General features: G+C 43.3%; 2 protein-coding genes across 4 annotated transcripts in view; one reads left to right on the top strand and one right to left on the bottom strand.

The window, feature by feature from the left end:
• The window catches only part of CCDC149 (coiled-coil domain containing 149), a 48,252-nt gene extending 37,867 nt beyond the window's left edge, over window positions 1-10,385 (top strand). For 2 of the 3 annotated variants that reach the window (XM_072126000.1, XM_072125998.1), the window contains exons 9-13: window positions 276-420; window positions 2,021-2,097; window positions 4,802-4,834; window positions 7,420-7,533; window positions 8,146-10,385. In XM_072126000.1, coding sequence (XP_071982101.1) covers window positions 276-420; window positions 2,021-2,097; window positions 4,802-4,834; window positions 7,420-7,533; window positions 8,146-8,672 — 896 coding nt within the window. In that variant the 3' untranslated portion in view covers window positions 8,673-10,385. The remainder of the gene's footprint in view (window positions 1-275; window positions 421-2,020; window positions 2,098-4,801; window positions 4,835-7,419; window positions 7,534-8,145) is intronic. The other variant, XM_072125999.1, reaches the window with a different exon arrangement.
• A 1,055-nt stretch (window positions 10,386-11,440) lies between these two features.
• LOC140078401 (extracellular superoxide dismutase [Cu-Zn]-like) lies at window positions 11,441-23,159 on the bottom strand. The gene is made up of 2 exons (XM_072126002.1): window positions 23,002-23,159; window positions 11,441-12,368 (listed from the first exon to the last, which is right to left on the bottom strand). The coding sequence occupies exon 2, from the start codon at window positions 12,353-12,355 to the stop codon at window positions 11,615-11,617; it is 741 nt and encodes a 246-aa protein (XP_071982103.1). The 5' UTR covers window positions 12,356-12,368; window positions 23,002-23,159; the 3' UTR covers window positions 11,441-11,614.
• Window positions 23,160-25,511: the final 2,352 nt, after the last annotated feature.

Consider the following 25,511-nt stretch of genomic DNA (forward strand, 5'->3'; position numbering starts at 1 on the left):
ATGGTGTCTGTACTTTTTGTAGATGTTAGAGGCCAGAAGTGCAGTAATAGTGCGCGTCCTGAAGGTCGAATCCCCACAATAACAATGTAACTGACATATCCTAGGGATAAGCCATCACTGTTTATAAGGGAATATACATTTCTTTATTCATTTATATTTTCCACATCTTTCCAGTCGAGGTTAGAGATTTGCCTTTGATGTTGTGGAGCTGCTGAACGGACGTAACATCATCTTGTCTTATTATCCCTCACCAGTCGTGTCTGTGTTTTGTTCAGTTCAGGAGCTTTTATCCGAGGATCACGGCTGTAGTCTGCCTGCAACGCCACAGTCCATCTCTGATCTGAAGTCGCTGGCGACCGCTCTGCTCGAAACTATTCACGAGAAGAACATGGTTATTCAGCACCAAAGACAAACTAACAAGTAAGTGCGCTGCCCCCGCCGACCCCCTGTGTACTGTCATCCACAATGTTTCATCACAAAAACCCCAGACGTGTTTATCCAGAGAATTTCCCTTAGATGATTTTATTTTGCACACTGAATCCGTGATCACATAAACAAGTAGGAAAATTCCTTTTTTTAAAAATGGAACTTCAGCTCTAAAAAGGGTCACAAGCAAAATAAAAGATGGTGCATTTTAGGCATTTCTCTACAACAAGATGCAATCAAATAATAATAGGTGGTAGATATCCTTTAAAGAAGTTGTCCCAAGATTCCACGTTACCTCTGAGCAGATCGGTGGGGGGGGGGGGGGGTATGACTATGGGATCGCTACCATCACGATCACATTCCAATGAATCAATGGAATGATAGGTCAGGCATGTACCCTGCTGCTCTATTCACTGTCTATGGCACTGCCAGATATACCCAGGTATACCACTTGACTACATTATCTATGGAAGTGCCATAGAATACGATTGGAGAGGTAAGAAGGATTCTAAAATTTTTGCTATGTTCTTAAGGAGGAACAGGACCCCAATTATCATGAGTGATACTGAACAACTGGACCTTCACAAATCAGCTTGTTATCCACTATCCTGAGGCTATAATTACAGTATTTTTTTGGATTGTAAGATGCACTTGTGAGCAAGAAAAGATCTTGATGCCTGTCTGCGTCCTATAGTCCAAAGAACAGTAGATTCCAGCGCTGACAAACCCTCCTCACTGCAGTCCTGGTGAAGTGCTGATAAAGCGTTTCACCTAATCCCTGAGCCTTTGCATTTGACTGATCACAAGACTGATCACATGCTTCCTGCATCACTGCAAGGCCCCTAAACCTATTGATGCTGCCAGGGTATGGGGTCACGGAAGATGATGTAGCAGGGTGTGGAGAAAAGGTGTGTGTGTGAATGTAGCAGTGCTGTGTGTGTGTGAATGTAGCAGTGCTGTGTGTGTGTGAATGTAGCAGTGCTGTGTGTGAATGTAGTAGTGCTGTGTGTGTATAGCAGTGCTGTGTGTGTGTAGCAGTGCTGTGTGTGTGTGTATGTAGCAGTGCTGTGTGTGTGTGTATGTAGCAGTGCTGTGTGTGTGTGTTTGTGTATGTAACAGTGCTGTGTGTGTGTGTGTGTGTGTGTGTATGTAACAGTGCTGTGTGTGTGTGTGTATGTAACAGTGCTGTGTGTGTGTGTGTGTGTGTGTGTGTGTATGTAGCAGTGCTGTGTGTGTGTGTGTATGTAGCAGTGCTGTGTGTGCTCATGTTGGTGAGTGAATGGATGTAGAAGAGCCATGTGTGAGTCAGTGGGTAGACCAGAGCTGTGCAGGTGTGATTTGCGTCAAATATCATTGACACTTTGGGGCAGATTTATCAAGCTGTCTGAAAGTCAGAATATTTCTAGTTGCCCATGGCAACCAATCAAAGCTCCCCTTTAAAATATTCATGAGCACTGGTAAAATGAAAGCTGAGCTGTGATTGGTTGCTATGGGCAACTAGAAATATTCTGACTTTCAGACAGCTTGATTAATCTGCCCCAATGTGTCAATGAATAGGGTGTATATCCGTTCTAATTTTTTACTCTTCCTCCAGAATCCTAGGTAACCGGGTAGCGGAACTGGAAAAGAAGCTCCGGACGTTGGAGGTGTCTGGGTTATGGAGTCTTCCTGGTCAGTACTTTTTGTAGTCATCATTTAGACGTGGAGATATTTCTTTCCTAGAAGGTGTTTGTTATATGCTGTATATGCACATTATTATCATCCAGCTAAGACTGTCTGATCGTAGCCATAAGCTTTGTGTGGTAAAGGGGGAAATAGATATGTGGCAGTAGCCTGGAATCATTGTAAGCAAAGATCCTGGTGTAAAGAACAGCAGAAGAATAGGGACAGAAAAATCCTTGTTTCTTTCCTAAAATCAGATTGATACCAGAGTAATCACTGGGACATCAGTCTGATTGTGGATCAAGCCCTGTAATTATTACATCCAGTCATCTTTGTTTTTATGTGTTTCTCAGTAGACATATTGAGATATTATTGACATTTTTTCAACGTTCTCTCTGAAAGAACATAGAGGATTTGGCCAAATGCAAAGTTTTTTTTAAAAGAAACTCCAAGTTCAAGCAACATTGGCTACGCAATTATCCAATCGTCCTGGAGATCGGTATATAATCCCCTCTAGTCTATTAAAACACTGATTTTTCATGAAAAGCTCCTATCATGTTTTATACATTTTTTAGATATTTCATTTTTGTTAATCCAACACCCCTCCCCCCCCCCCCGAAACTTGCCCCTAAACCTCTGGGATGAATGGCAGCTGTATTTTACAAGATTCATCCAAAATAAAGCAGAAACTATTCAATCTAGCAAACAGATTTGCTTATCTCTAGATCTCATAGTGGGTAGTCCCTGCTCAGTAGCCATTGATAATCAAATACCGTATCTTTAAGATGCCCCTTTACTATAAGATACAAATTTATCTGTGCAAAAATATATCAACACCATCGTTCATACACTCTCACACCCAGCTCTGCCTCGTCCATACACTCTCACACCCAGCTCTGCCTCGTCCATACACTCTCACACCCAGCATCTGCCTCGTCCATACACTCTCACACCCAGCTCTGCCTCGTCCATACACTCTCACACCCAGCATCTGCCTCGTCCATGCACTCTCACACCCAGCTCTGCCTCGTCCATGCACTCTCACACCCAGCTCTGCCTCGTCCGTACACTATCACACCCAACTCTGCCTCGTCCATACACTCTCACACCCAGCATCTGCCTCGTCCATGCACTCTCACACCCAGCATCTGCCTCGTCCATGCACTCTCACACCCAGCATCTGCCTCGTCCATGCACTCTCACACCCAGCATCTGCCTCGTCCATGCACTCTCACACCCAGCATCTGCCTCGTCCGTATACTCTCACACCCAGCTCTGCCTCGTCCGTACACTATCACACCCAACTCTACCTCGTCCGTACACTCTCACACCCAGCTCTGCCTCGTCCATACACTCTCACACCCAGCTCTGCCTCGTCCATACACTCTCACACCCAGCTCTGCCTCGTCCATGCACTCTCACACCCAGCTCTGCCTCGTCCATGCACTCTCACACCCAGCTCTGCCTCGTCCATGCACTCTCACATCCAGCTATACCATATGTCGTCCATACTCTAACAAGGTGTAGAGTAGATAGATCGCTATTTGGGTCTGTCATGTGATAACCAGTATGCACACCCTCATGGATTGCAAGTGATTTGTTGCAGAAATTTCTACATTTCGAAGTTTGTCTTTTACATCAAAAACTTTTCAGCAGAAACCATTCAGAAAAGTGCAATAGTATGTGTCAGGACCTGACCTTATGCACCACACAGGGTTTCGCCTACTATCTAAGACACAAAGAAAATCAGCTGGAGCTTAGCCACTGTAGATTTGCTGTTGGCTAACCCACAGGGGTCAGTGATGATGCTAGATGATGATAAGTATGGGAGTTGTAATGTACAGGAGGAGTACAGTCTCGTACTCCAGGGCAATGTTTTATTTCGTAGAAAATTACATATCTGAATACCTCAGCAAGTATTGAGGGACAAACTTTAAAGGGAACCTGTCAACAGGAGCCCTTTTTCTTGCTCCCCAGTTTCTTCCTAGAGAATAGAGGGCACACTGTTCCGTGAGGCCATGTCCACAACATTGGATCAAAGACAAGTTTTTCCAGTGGTACGATGATCATGTAACAGATCAAAGAAGAAATCTATTGGCGCCATCAGATTTACAATATCTCTTGTGGTTCATTATCAATTCCAGCAGGTTTATAACACTTGAATCCAGCGAGTTCAGCGACAGAGACAAGACTTTTGAACCACTAGAGATATTGGAAAATCGAATGGGGGCAATCAATTTGTGACTCAGTTTTGCTCTGGTTTGTTATGTTACATGACCTCCTTGCCATTTCGGGGCCTCCTTGCCATTTCGGGGCCTCCTTGCCATTTCGGGGCCTCCTTGCCATTTCGGGGCCTCCTTGCCATTACGGGGCCACCTTGCCATTACGGGGCCACCTTGCCATTATGGGGCCTCCTTCCCATTACGGGGCCTCCTTCCCATGATGAATAACTTTACCCTGATCCAATAAGGCTGCTTTCAAGATGACGGTCATGTTCCCTACACAGCCTAGAAGATGGGCCCCTCCATTACTTAATTCAAATTTGTAATTTCCTTTTTTCTTTCTGAAATAAAAGGGTCTCCTAAAATTTCAGACTTCCCGAGTATCATGTATAATGTATAATCTTGCCTTGTATGTTGTTGACTGTGACTAAATGAAATGTTTCCTGTTTTACTTATGATTCTTTCTTTCCTCCCTTTTCTGCTTCCTTAAGGCCTCAGCTACAATGTGTCTGTGGGATTTGGGCGTAGGTTGAATGTTTTGTCTATACTGCATATTATATAATTGTATTATTTTTACTCACCTTGGTACAGGCTGGTCTTATTAAAGGGGTGGTCTTATTAAAGGGGTGGTCTTATTAAAATGAAGAATTTCCTTGTTCAGGGTCCTCATCTATTGGCCAGGGTAGACTATAGCTTCAGAGCATTTTACTCTCTGGAGGACCTGTCCCCGTTACTGCATTAAATGGACAACCTATCGAGCTGAATGGACTGCGTGTGTAATTCTGAGTATAACCAGTGGTGGCGCTGCAGGGAAATTGAACTCTCGTTTAATGCAGGACTGGCCATCGTATTCAAAATCTATGGAAAGCCTAAGACTAAAGTGAAAGTAACCACAGTTTTGCATGAGCCCTTTTTCCTATGGTCTTGGGTCAGGTGATGGTACGACAATGTACGGTGCTATGTAGGCTATCCAGTTGTGGTCCATATTATATAGTGCAGGTTAGTTCTGCCCCCTTCATCTCCTTCACATACCCATAAATAGGCTCATTTAGTCATGTGGATCAGTCATGTTACCACTTTGATTTGGGCATTCCCCATTTTTACATTTTACAGGAATTCAATCTTTTGAATGATTCCTACAATAAAGCAATAAAGTTTAAGGCTGGGGAAGACCGGTTCTGGGATTTTCCGGAAAACTTTTCCTGTAAACCTGCTGTTGCAGCTCAGTCAGTGGAGACATGTGGGACTTTCTCATTTTGCTGAATGGAAATATATCGCATGCCAGAAATGACTATGGAAGCTTTCCCAGAATTACAGATTTTAGCAGATTCTTGTAGATTTTTCCCGACATAGGGTTCATTGAAACAAAAGCTCAATGTATCAACCCAACCTCTGCAGTTGAAGAAATTTGGGACAATCCCGTACAAATTAGATAGTGGGCCCATCTGTGGATATAGAAACCCCCTTTGGATATAGAAACACATACTTACCCCAAAGTGTCATTGGATGAACTGGGTCTTGTGACTTTCGGTTGGACGTAGGGCCTTGCCCCTGTGGTGGAAATCCCCTTTAACCTGTTCTCTGTCTTGGTTTGGAAGGGACAGTCTCTGGGGAAAACATGATCATATCGATGACTAGTTCTCAAAGGGGTAATCCGCCATATATATACATTTCTTCAATTGGATTTTAATACAAATGTTTTTACCCGTGTGAAGATGATTCCCCATAAATATAGTCATGTTGTCCCTTAGAAACGAGATAGCTGTCCTTGGATATGACCACCTTTGAACCTCTGCCAGTGGTGGACAGGCAAGCTCTATGAAGTCCTGCCTGACCACCAGGATTCAGCAGTGATTACAACAGGGGAAGTATCATGTGGGATATGCAGTAACTCCCGACCATTTCATATGAGAAAACCATTTGTTTCTTTATGCAATCACTCCTATAGCGGTGGTCGTATCCAAGGACAGCTGTTCTCCATTTCTAAAGGGCCACATGATTATGGGAAATTACATAATCATTTATTTTATTTTTTTACATGCAGTTGAGGTAATGTATGTATACAGCAGGTGAATTAAATGTGAATGCTGGGATGGGAATACCCCTTTAAGATCAGATTGATATCGATGTCCTCAAAACCCCTTTTAATATTATATGTCCTTCTGTGTGTAACATCTTGGCTGTGCTGAGTAACTTCCATTGTCTTTGGTAATTACATTACATTTTTTTTTTTCCGTTTAAAAAACCTATTTAGTGAAATGCTTGTTCTCTCACAGTAGGCGTCGGGCTAGATGGGTAGAATAGAATATAACAGATGAAGTCGGCATTAGGGAAAAAGCAGACGGCTCCACTGGGCTTCACGTTGAGAAATCTCAAGTACAGAATGTGTTACATTAATGTTCAGTAACCTCAACATCCATCATTAAACCTCCTCGCTTTACCCTGTCAAACGCTCTGTAAAACTCTCTCTAAACACAGCGCTTTGGGTAAAGGACATCCATAGGGCAAAAAAATGACTGTATCACTCCCATCTTATCTTGTTAATATGCAGATTACGGAATTCACAGATCTGATTAGCAGAAGAATATGACTTCTTATCAAAGGGGAATCCATCATACTAATAGATTAAATAGATTAGCGTAAATTCTCTACCCCTTCAAGGGATCTCCTAAAAGGGTGTTGTTACCCAATACACAACACTGCCTCTAGGACCTGGGAACTTTGGTTGCTTCTTGAGTGAAGCTGTGGTCGGACTGACCATTTATTCTCCATTGAAGTTGAGACAGGACCCTTAGTCTGTCCACACTATGTTCAATAAACGAGCAAGAGTAGACCTTGGCTCGTGCGATGGGGACATGGTCCTACCTCTAGGACCCACATCTTTCAAGTAGTTTATGACTTCTCCTATGGAGACAGGAATATCCCTAATAAATCATAGGATAAGCTAGAAGGTCTCTTTAATGCCAGTGACTCACATTCTGTATACCATAGTGGGGTTGGAGTGGGTGATTATGGGAAAGATGCAGGGATCCAGAAAGGGGCAGCTATTGCTTGTGAGCAGATGTGTTTTGATATCTTTTAGATGTTAATAAATATTTTGTATCGGTAGGTGGACGGGACACTATTTCATTACATGAGCCAACCATGCCAACCACCCAGAGACCAAAGTCGCCAATGATGACCTTCACGGACATACCTTGCCACAAACCTCTGACTTACGAAGGTAACGATGAGTTGTGGTTGTACTTTGATGTATACATCATGTTATGTAAAAAAAGACACAATGGGAGTCATTTACTAAGGGCCCGAATCCTGTTTTTCGGTCGGGTTACCCAAATATTACCGTTTTGCGGTGATTTTCCCAGAATTGCCCCGGGTTTGTGGCGCACGTGATTGGATTGTGGCGCATTGCCGCCGGCATGCACGCAACGGAAATGGGGGGGGGGCGTGGCAGTAAGAAAACCAGACAGATTCGGAAAAAACGCCATATTTACACAAAAAAAAAGTCTTGCTTGACACGCGCTTACCTGCACCCACGATAGCTTGGTGAACTCCGATGGACATCAGGCGCACTACCTTAGTGAATCGCCGGAAGACCCGAATCCTCCACAGAGAACGTGCCGCTGGATCGCGACAGGACCGGGTAAGTAAATGTGCCCAAATATCTCAACTCTGTGGGACATGTTGCATTAAGCTTGTTTTAGGATCACTGCTTATGCATGGACCTGCATTTTTTGTAGGAATCATAGCTCGGAGAAGGTTGGTTTAAAATATTATGTAAAGTATAATCTGGTGGTTTTTAATAGATGTTACTATTTACTTTGTATGTACATAGCCCACAGGCAGCCGGACGTGGAACGTTGTTCTAATGACCTGGGGATGACAGCCAAAAAAGAATCTAAACTAATAATGAAGAACTCCCAAGATCCACTAGGAAACGCCTACAAGAACATGTATCTACATCCTCTCATGCCTCTGATGTGCTCAGAAAAAAAAGATTTAGAGAAGACAGAGGAGCAAATTATTGACTTAGCTGAAGAACTGGCTTCTGTGGAGTTGGAGGACAACCACATTATAAGTTCTGGAGATGGTCATGCTCTAGAAGAGGAACCACCTCCTCTTGATAGTTGTGAAACTTCATTGTCCAGTCCAGAACCCACCGAAAAACTGGAAGAAGAGCTATTCTCTCCATCCAGCTTGGATGAAACTCCAGAAACTGCCGATCAAAGTCTAGAAAGCATTGAACTTGAAAATGGATTGGACAGAAAAGATGACCGATCTGTGTCTCCTGAACCAGAGGAATCTTTAGAGAGTGTGTGCCTTTCTGAAGATACTCCGTGTATGGATGACCATGGATCATGACTGGTTTCCAAAGATGTGCATTGTGTTGTGCAAGGGCCTGACTCGACATATTTTAACTTGCAAACAGATATCAAAATCTAATGAAAGTCTTAATGTGTTAATGTTATGGCTTGTCTGATGTAGAGAGTGAGGGCTTTGTCTTATGGTCCATGTGTCTAAACGTGCACTACAAGCAAGTCCATTTACTTTAGGATTGTCATCACAGGGAGAGACGAACCATAGGAAAATAGTTACTTATCGTGGATGTTACCAGTGGAAGTGAGAATTTGGGTAACCAAAAAAACATGTCCAAACATTCACAGGTCCGCTCATCCATAGTAGGCTTTGTCAGTGGAATTAAGGCCTCATTCACACGGCTCCCATAGATTTCAATGGCTGCCGGACTCAGCGTGTGACCGCGTCAACTGCTTTTCTGTGCATGCCTGGGATCTGTGCATGCCTGGGATCTGTGCACGCCTGGGATCTGTGCACGCCTGGGATCTGTGCACGCCTGGGATCTGTGCACGCCTGGGATCTGTGCACGCCTGGGATCTGTGCTCGCCTGGGATCTGTGCTCGCCTGGGATCTGGTCCGGGAGAGCATACAGCCATGTGAATGAGGCCTACAGGCAACCTATTTTGGGTGTTACCAAGCTCATCCAAAACTGAATCTTTATGGGTTCACTCATTCCTAGTAGGAAGTTTTATGTATCTACAGAATTTCCATAGATCATCCCAGTTATTTCTATTGAAAATCTGATTTCCCCATTAATTCAACAATAAGCAAAAGGGACATTTTGCATCTTTTGCTGGTCATAAGATTTTGAGGTATCAATGAAATGGATATGAAGCCTAAATTGTAAGACACTGACACTGATCCGGACTGTACAAGTCCACAGTTACAAATTTTTAGTTGGAAGCAGCTCTATTTCAATGTATTTTAACGTAAGAACTGAACATTTCATTAACTTATTTAATTTATATTATAACTCTGTGTTACGTTGATGTCTATGCCTGTTGTATCACATAGTGATATGTGTGGATCTTCTTTTATATGTCTTCTGATCCTTATTGGATGCGAGTCATTGATGAAAAACATTCCAATTTTTACTATCCTGTCTGTATTTCTAAATCTGATCACATTCCTGAGCACAAATATCTGTCTGTAGGCTGATGTGTGAATGTTAGATACTAAAGACTTACAGCAAAGCAGTGTAACTTGAAGCTGCTGGGTCCTGATGTAGAATCAGTAACAGGTCCCACATCTAGAATATATCGGTTATATTACTCGTCTTCTCAAATTGGTGACGAATGGGTTCCTGTGGTCAGATGTAGCTACTTCCCATCAAGTTACACCCCCATGATGAGACGACTCAAAATTTAAGTTAAAAAAATGGTCTATGAGGTCATCCAAAAAAGGTCATCCAATAGGCTTTTCTTTAGAGCTATCATTGTAGAACATACTTCTGCTGTAGTCTGTATTCTGCTTCTCCACTCTATGTACTTGTTCTCTGTGTCTCCATGTCCTCATTATGGGTGTAAGTATTGATACCTCTATTTTTCAATATCTGTACATTGGTGATCTGCTCTCCAGGTATGCTGCCCGTTCTCTTTATGCTTTGTCTACTTGAATGGCCGCTTAGATATATTTTTTTATGTTACCATTATAATATTGTAAGCTGACCAACATTATTTCAACATAGGCTGGAGAAATAAAGAATATGTTTCAGTATGATATCGTACTTTCCTCTTTTTATAATTTTTGGGGTCACCCATTGCTTCTGGTCTTCTTGCAAATTGGCGGCAAAAATACTTTTGTCTCCAAGACTAACATGGTCAAACAAAAAATCTGAGTGAGAGATGCACTACACCAGTGATGGCGAACCTTTTAGAGGTCAAGTGCCCAAACTGCAACCCAAAACCCTGCATATTTATCACGAGGTGCCAACCAAAAATTAAAGCAGTAACATATTGCTCCCTGTTCAACAACTTTCAATCATATTGGCCTTCTGAGGACAGCAACACAGTAGAAAGATGGAAAATTTCGCTCTGTACACAGAGAATCGGGGGTGAGCAGGGGATCCTCCAAAAATAATTCGACCCTGTCTAATTCTTCCTCTTCCTACAGTCCCAAGTAGCGGAGTAAGTATCAAAATATGACTGAAAGCTGTATCTTTTAAGTTTCTTGGAACTGCAGAAAGATTCTTTGAATTCTGTCTGGTGTGCTGGGGTTATGGCCCGGGTGCCCACAGAAAGGGCTCTGAGTGCCGCCTCTGGCACCCGTGCCATAGGTTCGCCACCACTGCACTACACCTTTTCAGGTTTCTTATTATTATGCTTGTGCCAAAAATACACAGAAACTATGGACTCCTTTACAGTACATATTTACCAAACTAAGACACAAGTAAATCCTTTACTCAAGCATTGTCGCTCCCCATAAAGTCATCTGGGAGAAACGATCGTAGAGTAAGTGCCGGAGGCATTAAAAGAGTTAAGACCCGAAGGTGTTCGGCTCACCACGACGATTGTGAGTGTTATCAGCGGCAGGGTGAGCCGAACACTTCCTGCTGAAGCCTGGGTCAGGGACCTGAACCAGCAATGTTCAGCCCAAACCCAAACATTTCGGGACCGCTCAATATTGATGGTCACACCTAAAGTTCATTTGGTTTATGGTTTAGAGTTGGAAGGGTAAGATCAGGAACAACACCAAAATAAAACATTTTTTTTAAAATTTGTATCGAACTGTTGACAAAATGGGATGAAGAAAGATGGGAAATGAGTCGAAATGAGTCTAGTTTATTTTTCTTTATTTTGCAGCCCCTTGAGGTGACGAGTACATACGTACTTTAAAGCCCTCTGCTTCTACAACACAAGAGCACAAATGACTTGCTCATGGTTATAAACACCTAGTAATAGAAACTGATTCTAAAAGCTAAAGAGAGGCTACGGAAATGAAGCACAGTATTAGTTTTTGACTTTGCGTACGTTGTTCACACGTCTCGAGAGTCTTGGATTCTTCAGGCTTGTGTTCTCTTGAATGTATTTATCCCAGCTGCTGCTTGTAGTGGAACCGATGACACAACACGCAAGACGAGGTCCGGCGTTTCCATTCTCCAAACTGGCCTGGTTACCGCCTTTGCCTAGATCATCAGCCGATTTGTGAACAACAATCGATCTACCCAAAACTGTGTAGGGACCAAACAATGTTGCCTCAAGATTTGTTTGGTGTAGTTGGATCTTCCCATTTCGGACCCGGAAATTGCCAAAATCTCCAGGGTGGCCAGGGTGATCCTTGAACAAGGGATTATAATGTCCACCAGTAGAGTCACAGCCATTGCTGAGGTCACCATAGTTATGGATATGCATTGCTCTCATTGTTTGATTGACATCCACAGGAAACCCTTGTAGATTGAAGATCGCCTCTAACTTTTCATTTGGATAGGTCTGCTTGAACAAAACTTGGCCTGTTATCTGTAGGTCATCGGTGGCCAGTTTTGGATTGGGTTGTAGATGACATGTGGCATAGATGGTTCTATCTGGAATCTTCTCGATGGGAATACCATGAAGCATTGTGAGCCATAGCTCATTGACCTTTTTGGACATATCTGTTAAAGTTTCGGTTTGGCAGGCTTCACCCTTCTCTGCTCCAATCCCATAACAAAAAGAGATGAAGAATAGAGCACACAGGTAGAATGTACTACACATGGTTTACTTATATCTAAAAGAGAAAATATATATATATTGTAAGTTATATGTTGTATTCCCTAAATCAACAGCATCTATCTATTTACAATGTTAATATATAACTATTGTACAGTATGTTAGGATGGCTTCCTTATAGGGAACCTGACATCACATTATCACATATACAGCCAGCGACAGGTTCCTATAGATCCCTATTAACTAACTAACACCCTTCTTTTAGCTAAAAATAGTTTCCTTCACATCCCCATAAATCTATTTTATCTTATATTACCTGGCATCAGCGGAGGGAGGGGGGGTGGTGGTCCTGCTTGGCTGACCCCTCCCATCTACTCCTCCCCATGCCCTATGCCTCCATACTGTTTAGCAGTTCATGTCATGTGACCAGTGTGATGTCATCAAAGGTCTTGTACCCTTTTAAATTTACAAAATGAACCCCAAGTATGATTCTGGTGATATGAAATCACAGCACCCTCCAAGGACTTCTACTCCTCTCCATCCTCTATGGAGGCTGCTGTGATTTCATGTGATCACATACAGTGCAGTACAGTACAGGTACAGTTTGCTAATATGAGGAGGCTAAATGACCGGAGATGATGTCACTCTGGTCACATGACATGAATGTAACACAGGGCAGAGCTGTCAGTCAAAATCAGGAGGCGCGGTTTACTGGCAGCCTGGGAGAAGAGTCATAACATGGATTCAGAAAAGTGAATTTGCATATCAGAAAAATGGCTGTAATTAAGGTATTAATGCATCACTGGCGGCTAATTTTAGGTGTTATGGGGAGGACTTGTAATCCTTTATCCGCAGCCATTGTTAGGGTGGTAAAATTTTGATGACAGGTCCTCTTTTAACATTTATCTTTTGTAAATAGAAATTGACTATCCAATGACTGTATGCTTCATATTTTGGCTCCTCCTATCAGTAAAGAAAATCTACCATCAAAAGCAAACATGATAAACCAGGGACACTTACTCATAGATCCAGGCACCGTGACTGTGGCCACCTTCTTATATTTGTTATACTTGGCCTCCTTCCTTCTAAAATCAAGCATGAGCCTGAAGGGATGTGGGGAGCTGTTACTGGAGCTCCTCTGTGCTCTAACTTCACAGGCGTCACACAGTCATTCCCCCTCCCTCTGATGATGTAATCTCACAGCAACAGGACAGTGCAACATGAAGCTACAGCATTTTGGTGCTATGGTAACACCCCCAGAGCACTTATGACTCATTTGCATAATTGGTTGGTTTTAGAAGGAAGGAGGCCATGGATAAAACCTATAAGAAGATTACCACAGTCCAGGTGCCTGACTCTATGAGTAATGTCCCTGGTTTGTCATGCTTGATTTTGATGGTAAATCAAAACACCCACATCTCTGTGGGGGTAGTAACAGTCGGACATATACCCTATATACTCGAGTATAAGCCTTATATACTACAGGGGTGTGGCAGGCTATATACTACAGGGGCTGGCAGGCTTATACTACAGGGGGCTGGCTGGCTATATACTACAGGGGGCTGGCAGGCTATATACTGGGGCTGTGACCAATTTTTTTAAATTAGGGGTCTCGGCTTATACTCTGGTCGGCATATACTCGAATATATAGGGTAGTACATTTCAGGAACGGATTTCCATGTGGCAGTCTTGGTTGAGAATAATGCAAGGTCTCTTTTGCCAATTTTGATATTGATCACAGCACCTGACTAGATGTCTATCTCCGATCAACAATGGTGCAATTGTTGTACAAGTCAGGTCAAGTTGACTAATTATCCTTTGTACTGCCCAAATTTTAACCTTTAATGGAAATGGCCCAGCATGCCTGTCCTTGCCTACTTGCCAGGACCTGCATGATCTTCTCTCTTTAGTTATCATTTTCGGTAGTTTTATTTTATCTTTATCTCCCTATTGAAGAGCTGTGTGTGGGCTTGTTTTTTAAGAGTCATGCTGCATTTTGAATTGTGCCATTTAATGCCCTACAAAATGTTCTTGGAAACTGAAAAAATACCGTATATTCCGGCGTATAAGACGACCTGGTGTATAAGACGACCCCCCTACTTTCCTGTTAAAATATAGAGTTTAAGATATATTCGCCGTATAAGACTACGCCTTTTCCAACGCATACAAAACACCGGTAAAAATGTAAAAAAAAAAAACAGATTTGAATTGAACATGGTCCTTTTTTTAATTTAAATTCTTATGACATGCAGGTATATAGCAGGAAAACTGTCGCTCATAAACATAAGGCATACAACAACAACATTACCATCGTCCATTTTACTGTAAATGTTACCATACTGTACCTTCAATTTTTATTTTATTAAATATTCCATGCCATGTACTCAGAAGCGGGAAAAAAATTCCAAATGCAATGAAAATGGTGAAAAAACGCATTTGCGCCATTTTCTTGTGGGCTTGGATATTAAGTCTTTCACTGAGCGCCCCAAATGACATGTCTACTTTATTCTTTGGGTCGGTACGATTAAGGGGATACCAAATTTGTATAGGTTTTATAATGTTTTCATACATTTACAAAAATGAAAACCTCCTGTACAAAAATTATTTTTTTTTATTTTGCCAACTTCTGACGCTAATAACTTTTTTATACTTTGGTGTACGGAGCTGTGGGTGGTGTCATTTGCGAAATTTGATAATATTTTCAATGATATCATTTTTAGGACTGTGCGACCTTTTGATCACTTTTTATAGATGTTTTTATATTTTTCAAAATGGCAAAAAAGTGCCATTTTCGACTTTGGGCGCTATTTTCCGTTACGGGGTTAAACGCATTGAAAAACTGTTATCATATTTTGATAGATCCGGCATTTTCGGACGCTTCGATACCTGATGTGTTTATGATTTTTACTGTTTATTTATATTTATGTCAATTCTAGGGAAAGGGGGGTGATTTGAAATTTTAGGTTTTTTTATTATAAACTTTTTTTTATTTTTATTTTTACTATTTTTCAGACTCCCTAGGGTACTTTAACCCTAGGTTGTCTGATCGATCCTATCGTATACTGCCATACTACAGTATGGCAGTATATGGGGATTTTCCTCCTCATTCATTACAATGTGCTATCAGCACATTGTAATGAAGGGGTTAAAACGAAATAGCCTCGGGTCTTCGGAAGACCCGAGGCTACCATTGAGACGACGTCACGGGGAGCGGCGATCCCAGGTAAGATGGCGGCGCCCATGCTAGCACCGATCGCGGGTGTTACCGGTAAGCCTTTGCTGCAATATGCAGCAAAGACTTACCGGCTATGGAGAGGGCTCAGCCCGTGAGCCCTCTCCATGCAGCGCGACCCGACGGCGGGCGGTCGCGATTACCGGTGTATAAGACGACCCCAGACCAGACAGAAGATTTTTCTGTCTTCAAAAGTCGTCTTATACACCGGAATATACGGGTACTTTAATTTCTTTTCTTTTTTTTTTTATTTTACAGTAGTCATTTGTCAGAAAAATATACATTCATATAAACCTATGATTTATTCTATTAAAAATATTTGAAACTTAAAAAAATATATATTTTATAATTAATTATTATTTTGTGTTGCACCAACTTTCTTTTTTAATTTTATAATTGTTTTGAGGAGGACAATAGTGACCGCAGGTGTAGGTGGCTGTCTCTTGATTGATATGTCTTATTTTAAAATATCAGAAAGCATGTGAGGTGTAAGTCTCAATGGTTGGGGCCACACAACATGATGCCAACTGCTGTAATGTGCAACCCTTAAATGGAGTCTACCAGAAGTTTTGACCATACAAAGTTGTAAGCAAGATATTGGGGGTCATTTACTAAGGGCCCGATTTGTGTTTTCCCGGCGTGTTACCCGAATATTTCCGATTTGCGCCGATTTTCCCTGAATTGCCCCGGGTTTTTGTCGCACGCGAGCGGATTGTGGCGCATCGGTGCCGGCATGCACGCGACGGAAATCGGGGGGCATGGCCGAACGAAAACCCGACGGATTCGGAAAAACCGCCGAATTTTTTTTAAAAAAGCTTACCTTCACCCAGCAACGGCTCGTGAACTCCGGCGGACCTCGGCGGACTTCAGCGCAGCAGCGACACCTGGTGGACAGCGGAGGAACTGCCTTAGTGAATCGCCGGAAGACCCGAATCCACCGCAGAGAACGCGCCGCTGGATCGCGGATGGACCGGGTAAGTAAATCGGCCCCATTGCCCCTGGATATTTGTATAATCATACCTTGTGTTTGTGTGTATGTGTGTAGTAACTGCTGGACTGTGGCAAATTTATTGCATTTATGTTCCTGTATTGTAGCTGTACTTGGAGCACTTACTGCACAGCTCCTCACTAGAGATGAGCGAGCACTAAAATGCTCGGGTGCTCGTTACTCGAGCCGAACATTTCCCGATGCTCAAGTGCTCGTTTCGAGTAACGAGCCCCGTTGAAATCAATGGGAGACCCGAGCATTTTTTAGTAAAATTACAAACTGAACGAGCACTGTTCAGTGCAAGAACACAGTGCAGAACAGATTGCAGATGTTCATGAACATCTGCGATCTGTTCCGGAGACACGCGTGCAGATCGGTGTTCTCCGCAATAGTATTTGAAGAACAATATGTGTAGAGAACAACTTGCAGATGTTTCCAAACATCTGCAAGTTGTTCTTCACACATATTGTTCATGACTTGTTCTTGTTACTGGGTCCGTTCCGTGATGCCCGCTCCTCCATGCCCGCTCCGATTCTCCATGAATGCTCCAGCCCCGCTCCGCTCCAGCCCCGCTCAACTCCGTGATGCCCGCTCCAGCCCCACTCCACTCCGTGATGCCCGCCCCATCCCCGCTCCATTCCGTGATGCCCGCTCTGCTCCGTGATGCCTGCTCCATCCCCGCTCCGTTCCTTGATGCCCACTCCAGCCCCGTTCCGTGATGCCCACTCCGCTCCGTGATGCCCACTCCGATTCTCCATGCCAGCGCCAGCCCCGCTCCACTCCAGCCCCGCTCAACTCCGTGATGCCCGCTCCAGCCCCGCTCCTCTCCGTGATGCCTGCTCCAGCCCCGCTCCATTCCGTGATGCCCGCTCCACTCCATGACGCCCGCTCCAAGCCCTGCTCAGTTCCGTGATGCCCGCTCCGCTCCGTGATGCCCGCTCCAGCCCTGCTCCGTTCCGTGATGCCCGCTCCACTCCGTGATGCCCGCTCCTCCAGGCCTGCTCCGATCCTCCATGGCCGCTCGCTCCGCTCCTCCATACCTGCTTGGTGATGTGCGCTCCAGCCCCGCTCCGATCCACATCAGCCTCCGCTCCTGCATGCCTGATCCTTCGTCTGCGCTCGTGTCTTCAGCTAAGTAAGCAGATGTTCGGAACATCTGTAATCTATTCTTCACTGTGTTTTTCACTGTGTTCTTCACTTAAATGACCCTGTGTTCACTGTTTTAATTGTATTCTTCACTGTTCTTCACTGTCTTTTCTTAATTAAATGCTCAATCTCGAGCAGGGGAAATACTCGTCCGAGCAACGAGCCGTTCCGAGTACTCTAATACTCGAACGAGCATCAAGCACGGACGAGTATACTCGCTCATCTCTACTATTCACCTCTCTTCTTTGTTTAAGCAGTATTTGTGAACAACAATCAGTTTACCAAAAGCTGAGGTCAGTGTTGCTTCAAGATTTATTTGGTGGTGTTGGATCTTCCCATTTTGGACACTCTTAGCACAACCTCTCCTCTCTGCTCTGAGTAAGAGCAGTAATAGGCTTCTGGTTAGATATTACAGATGGGATGGGTTGAAGAGCAGTTTGTACACAGAGACCAAATAACAGACTTTACCAGTGTTCTGAGTCCAGCTACCATCCTGGAATACAATTTTATTTTTCACAATCCTGCTGCTATTAACTTAACATGCCAAAGTATGGTTACACAGATCTCCAGGGACTATACCGAACACTCTCTGCAGCTTTATAGGGTCACAACGGCTGGTAGACAACACCCAGCCATCTTGTTACCCCCCTCAATTAACATAATAAAGACTAATGAGTAAAAGCTAATCCAGTATTTCCTGTGGAAATCTGAAAATGCTTTAATATAGTGGAAATCTTTAATTTATCCTTCAACTACAAGGGATATCAATAACCTGCAGTTAAATTATCAAAGGGAGCAGAAATTGTGTTGGAGAATAGAATCGTAGTTCTGGCCCAGTGGAGCGTTAGATGGAAGATTCAGCAGCGAGATGCTCAATAATGAAGTAATAATGGGGGTTACACTTGGAGACGGGGGCAGCTTTCCCTAAGGCTTGACCACACTGCATTTATGTGCAAGATTTGCTCAGAGCAACCAACCGGCAGTTTCTACGCATTCGTCTCGCTCCGACGACGTAGGGTCAAGGTTAGACACAGTTCATAATAAGTGAAGTGTTACATGGCAGCCGGCGAGATCAATAAGTGTCTGTGTAATGCATGGACGTGGGTGGTCTTACCAGACTTTCCACTAGCCTTTGGCCTGGATATTCCTTATCCCTTTTTTATTACCTTACAGCATATGGATAGAGATTTCAGAAATATTAATGGAGTTGATGGCGATTACAAAAAAAAAAAATTAAGAATCACGTCCTATCTTGGCATCTTGGAATGGTTCAGCGCAGTTTCCAGTTGTTTAGTGTCCTTGAATTGAGGCATATCAGTAGCCAAACGTATGCTGGAGACATTGGGGCTTATTTACTAAGGGTCCGCGGATCGCATTTCAGTCGGACTTCCCGATATTTTTGGGATTTGCGGCGCTGTGACATGGATTTAGCAGTGGATTGTGTCGCAGGCGATAAGATTTTGGCGCAGCGGTGCCGGATTTCATGTGACAGAAATCGGGGGGGCGTGCCGTCGGACGATCCGACTGATTCGTACTGAGCGTGGGATTTAACATTCAATTTGTGTCGCAAGACAATGCACTTACAATACATGCACCAGGAAGAAGAAGGTGAACTCTGTCGGAGCTGAGCGGGGAAGCAATACATGCATATGTCCGGTGCACGATCTTCGTAAATCGCGGCAGATGTGCATTCTGGTCGGACAATGTACTTTCGGGAAACGCGACAGGACAGGTAAATTATGTGCATTATTGGTTCACAACCAAATCTTTAGATTTATCAAATCAGTATCCTACTCTTTTGACTCTTTATTTGAATGCGAATGTTGAATTTGCGGAAGTACGGGCCCTGAATATACCCAGCATCCCTTTACTTGCCTACTTCCCAGGACCTCCACTAAAGCACAGGCAGCAACTGGATGACATCTTCTACTCTGGGTATGTGCTCACAACAGACAGACACAAGCAAAGTCTGAATAACTGGGTCAAAAACAATATGTTGACGAGGTACAGAATTGTAAGGCAAAGAATAGTCAAGAACATAGCAAGGGTCAGAAATACAAAGCATTATCATAATAGAAGAAGTACTACAACAAGTATAGGGCCTGCATAACCAGCACTGAGTAACGGAAGGAACAGGTATATGCTGAGTACTTGGATGCTCCCCCAGTTGTTGAATTTTTTTCAGCCGCCTAACGCTCATCCACACCTGACACACACACTAAGCTCCAAGATGAGACCACCCAGTCACCACCTTAAGTAGAGCAGCTCAGGGTGTGGGTCCTAAGCTCAGAGCCCTGCAGCAGGAACCCATCCAGAGAGTCCCGACGGGGGATCTTTAAGAGTTTTATGTTCCTAAATAGAATTAAAAAAATTTACATTTTTGAAAAAGAATTAAAAACTACAGAGCCATAAACGTTGTTGGCTGGTTACACATTGGTGTTTGCAAAAAAAAAAATCCACAAGAGGTGTTTCCTACAACCAAACATATGGGATAAGACTGTACTTTCAGTCTTGAAATAATGGCTGTTGGTTTATTTTTAGGACTCTAGATTATACTTAGTATATTACATTATATTTTAATATGTAATTTTAGTAAATATGGTACTTGTATTCCCCATATATGAAAATAAAATAGAGGATCTTTTTAGAACTATATGTATTCCTTTTGGAAATGTGTGAATAAATTGACAATTGGGTGTCACCACTCCTCAGTGGGGCTTTATGGGCCCTCAACACTGATTGGATAGTGTCAGATTTTATAAGGACACTCCCCTTGACACACATATTTGACAGACCAGGTGATCAATAACATTTAGTTGTCAGTTTAGTGCTCAGCTTAGTGCAGAGATGGGCAATTAATTTTCCCAATGTTCCCTCTCGTTATGCCCCCGTTCATAATGCCCACTCTCCTTATACCCACTCCATTATGCCCCTTTTATAATTCCCCCTCTTTTTTTGTCCCCCATATCATCCTGCCTTTAATGGCAGTGCAGATTTTAATAAAAAACAATACTCACCTTTCTTTTGATCTCTCTGGTCTTCTGTCCTGCAATACGGCGCCCAGAGTCGGCACCACGGAGCATCTTGCATCTGGCTAATGCGCTGCTGCGGGTCCCGCTCTACTGGAGTTCTGGCTAAGTATCTTTGACCTGCTACGATCATGCGGTCAGTGACCCAGGCCGGACGTGGCCCACAGGTGACAACATGACCGGTTCTGGTTTAGTCAGTTAAGAGGGGTAGTTGTCAGTTAGTTGTAAAATAATGGGCACATTTATTTACCGTCCTGCGCAGTCCCCAAAAGTGCATGGTCCCACCAGAATGCACATCTGCGATTGACTAAGATTGTGCGCCTGATATCCTGCATGTGTCGCTTCCCCGCTCAGGTCCGCTGGAGTTCACCTTCTTCCTCCTGGTCCATGTAAGTGCTTGGTCTTGCGACACAAATTGAATCTTAAATCCCGCGCTCAGTCTGAATCAGTCGGATCCGACGGCACGCCCCCCGATTTCTGTCGCATGAAAGCCAACACAGCTGCGCCAAAATCGCGTGCGACACAATCCCCACTTAAATACCTGTCACAGCCGTGCAAATCCCGAAAATTTTGAAAAAACAATGAAAGTGCGATCCCTTAGTAAATAAGCCCCAATATGTATACATTTCGTACACTTCCAGGAGAAATAAGCTGATGCAGACTAAGTAAAGGTCTTCCAGCTTTTGTATTTTGTGCAAGTATGTGCTAAAGCTGACATGTCAGTCTGTGCCTTATGTGGTGACTATGACCGACTTAGGACAATTGTCAAGTATTCTTAATTAAACATTCTGCGCTGAACAGGACGTGCAAACAAAGGACCTGGTACTTGGTTTAGTGTATTTAAAGGGGCAGCCCCAGACAGTTAGAAATACTCTCCTCTCACGGCATATGCATTACCACGTCTATAGGGGGCAGTATAGTATTAGTGCTGCATCCCAACTTTTAAACTGGCTAAAGAGGTTTTATTGCACACAGCATGCTACGGCTTATACTCCAGTATATACGGTATATTGGAAAATTGTATAATTTTTTATAATACAAACAATATCATTCATTTGCTGAAATGGGAATAGCCCTTTAACTAAAGATCATCAAGAATAACAACCCATGATGAACACTACTAGGAATGAAAGTTAGATATGGGTACATAAAAAACTATGCACAATTTGATCATCTACTCCTGCTCTATAACATGCTGCCTGCAGATAGGACACCGTGTACAATCTGCCCAGCTCTTCCTGCTCTGTAACATTCTTCCCGCATTTTGGACGCTATATACTCATCTCCTGTTCTATAACATGCTGCCAGCAGATAGGTCATTATGTACAATCTGCTCATTTACTCTTGCTCTATAACATGCCTGAAGATAGGACAATGGGGCACATTTATTTCCCTGGTCCGGAGGAGATCCCGAAAGTGCATTGTCCAACGACAATGCACCGTGCCGCGATTCAAGAAGATCGTGCGCCTGATTTGCTGAATCTGTCGCTTCCCCACCCTGGTCCGCCGGAGTTCACCATCTTCCTCCCGGTGTATGTAAGTGCATGGCTTGCGACACAATCTTAAATTAAATCTGCATGCATAAAGAAGACTTTATGCAATCTGTTCCACTCCCCTTGCTCTATATCATGCTATTTGTAGATAGGACTTTCTAGAGTGACAGGTTCACTTTAAACCTACGAATGAGAAAAACTCAGATAAAAAAATCTCAGCTCTTACAAAGATTAGCAAAGAAATAATGAAGTAATGCTGCAGCTGAGGCAGATACAAGTCCGGTTCTTACACAAGATTTTTCTTTCTTGGTAGCAATCACAGATAGACACATGAACATAATGCTATAGGGTCACTGAAAAGCGGATTAAAAAATTTGAAAAAACAGACAGCCCTGTCTACTTCTATCAATAATGGGTGACGTGTGATATGCTGAAACTGTAGAAGCAGCAATGTAATAGTAATACAACAATGTGACAGCCTAATGCCGCACAGCAAGGGCAGCGCATCCATCTCCCACATTGGGACTAGGAGTTGCACTTTATAAATCTAGTCTATATTACGCTGTTGTGCTGTCGGTTTATTATATATAATGGTTAGCGAGATGCATACTTTTTGTGCTCTATTTTGCAATATACTGAACGCACTGAATTCGGACCTCAATGAAGACCTCCAAAACCTTGACCTCAAAGCCCCACATACATCAGATGAAATGACTTTCATATGAGTATAGTCTCTCTCTTTGTCTAAAAAGTTTGCTCCAACCAACTTTTATGACTTTTTAGGCAGGTACAATGCTACTTACCTGTGCAGCTGGACTGTGGAGATGACTGAAGGCTTCTTGTGTGCTCAGTCTTGGAGGTGCTGGGGTTTTGTACATCTCTTGCTGTGGGAGTGTCCACTCTGAGTGCCGGTCCATGAGTGTTGATTTTTTTGGAACCGAGTCACCAACATTTGGTTATATAAACTGAACACAAATATCTGGACTGCAGACAACCCTTGGGCAGCTTCCAGGTTCTGACTTAAGAGGCACATGATGTTGTGGTTGTTGTAACAGAGGACTAGAGAGAAAATCTGGCTACAGTAATAAGTTAATAGCTAGCAGGCTAATGATTTAATAAGTCCACACCCCATACATGGAAACAAATAATCTTTATTAAAAAAAGATTTGACCAACAGTGTTAGAAACTGGCCATGGAGATCTGTGTAATCGCACCTTTGTGTATGTTCCTAGTAGCAGCACCGACAAACTGTCAAGAATGAAGCCACCTAAGAGGAGGTACATAGTTAGACTGCACATTCTTAAAGGGGTTTTCCCAAGTTTAGAAGTTATTCCCTATCCACAGGGTGGTGAATAATTAGATGATCGATGAGGGTCCACTGCTAGGACCTCTATTTATAACAAGGTGCAAAGGTGCATAGTTAGACTAGACATTGGGGCTCATTTACTAAGGGTCCGAACGGCACACTTTCGTCGGGTTTCCCGAATATTTGCGTTTTGCGACGAATTGCCCCGTTTTTTTGCCGTACGCAATCGAATTGTGGCGCATCGACGCCGGCTTTCATGCGACAGAAATCGGGTGGCGTGGCCTTCGGACAACCCGACAGATTAGTAAAAAGTTTAAAAATGATTTGTGTCACAAGATCAGCACTCACATGCACCGGGAAGAAGAAGGTGAACTCCGGCGGACCTCGGCACAGAAGCGACACCTGCTGGATATCGGGCTCATGACCTTAGTGAATCCCAGCAGACCCGAAACCTCTTCAGACAACGCGCCGCGGGATCGCGACTGGACCGGGTAAGTAAATGTGCCCCATTATGTCCCTCATAGAAATAAGGTGGGTAAAATAAGGTCTACTGGTTTGGATGGAATCATTTGCAAATGGATTGAGAACTGGCTGAAGGATCGTATCCAGAAAGTCGTGGTCAATGATTCCTACTCAGAATGGTCACCAGTTATAAGTGGTGCACCCCAGGGTTCTGTGCTTGGCCCACTACTATTTAATATATTTATTAATGATATAGAGGTAGGAATTAATAGCACTGTGTCTATTTTTGCGGATGACACCAAGCTGTGTAGTGTAATACAGTCTATGGAGGATGGGAGTAGTACAAGCTGTGTAGTGTGATACAGTCTATGGAGGATGGGAGTAGTACAAGCTGTGTAGTGTAATACAGTCTGTGGAGGATGGGAGTAGTACAAGCTGTGTAGTGTAATACAGTCTGTGGAGGATGGGAGTAGTACAAGCTGTGTAGTGTGATACAGTCTATGGAGGATGGGAGTAGTACAAGCTGTGTAGTGTAATACAGTCTATGGAGGATGGGAGTAGTACAAGCTGTGTAGTGTGATACAGTCTATGGAGGATGGGAGTAGTACAAGCTGTGTAGTGTAATACAGTCTGTGGAGGATGGGAGTAGTACAAGCTGTGTAGTGTAATACAGTCTGTGGAGGATGGGAGTAGTACAAGCTGTGTAGTGTAATACAGTCTGTGGAGGATGGGAGTAGTACAAGCTGTGTAGTGTAATACAGTCTGTGGAGGATGGGAGTAGTACAAGCTGTGTAGTGTAATACAGTCTGTGGAGGATGGGAGTAGTACAAGCTGTGTAGTGTAATACAGTTTATGGAGGATGGGACTAGTACAAGCTGTGTAGTGTAATACAGTCTATGGAGGATGATGGGAGTAGTACAAGCTGTGTAGTGTAATACAGTCTATGGAGGATGGGAGTAGTACAAGCTGTGTAGTGTAATACAGTCTATGGAGGATGGGAGTAGTACAAGCTGTGTAGTGACGTAATACAGTCTATGGAGGATGGGAGTAGTACAAGCTGTGTAGTGTAATACAGTCTATGGAGGATGGGAGTAGTACAAGCTGTGTAGTGTGATACAGTCTATGGAGGATGGGAGTAGTACAAGCTGTGTAGTGTAATACAGTCTATGGATGATGGGAGTAGTACAAGCTATGTAGTGTAATACAGTCTATGGAGGATGGGAGTAGTACAAGCTGTGTAGTGTGATACAGTCTATGGAGGATGAGCGGATTAGTACAAGCTGTGTAGTGTAATACAGTCTATGGAGGATGGGAGTAGTACAAGCTGTGTAGTGTAATACAGTCTATGGAGGGTTGGAGTAGTACAAGCTGTGTAGTGTAATACAGTCTATGGAGGGTTGGAGTAGTACAAGCTGTGTAGTGTAATACAGTCTGTGGAGGATGGGAGTAGTACAAACTGTGTAGTGTAATACAGTCTATGGAGGATGGGAGTAGTACAAGCTGTGTAGTGTAATACAGTCTATGGAGGATGGGAGTAGTACAAGC

Source organism: Engystomops pustulosus, chromosome 1 (assembly GCF_040894005.1).
Source record: "Engystomops pustulosus chromosome 1, aEngPut4.maternal, whole genome shotgun sequence".
Classification (NCBI taxonomy): Eukaryota; Metazoa; Chordata; class Amphibia; order Anura; family Leptodactylidae; genus Engystomops; species Engystomops pustulosus.

Bases quoted from the DNA above. Each gene is read 5' to 3' on its own strand.
- LOC140078401 (XM_072126002.1), bottom strand. From the start codon at position 12,355: ATGTGTAGTACATTCTACCTGTGTGCTCTATTCTTCATCTCTTTTTGT.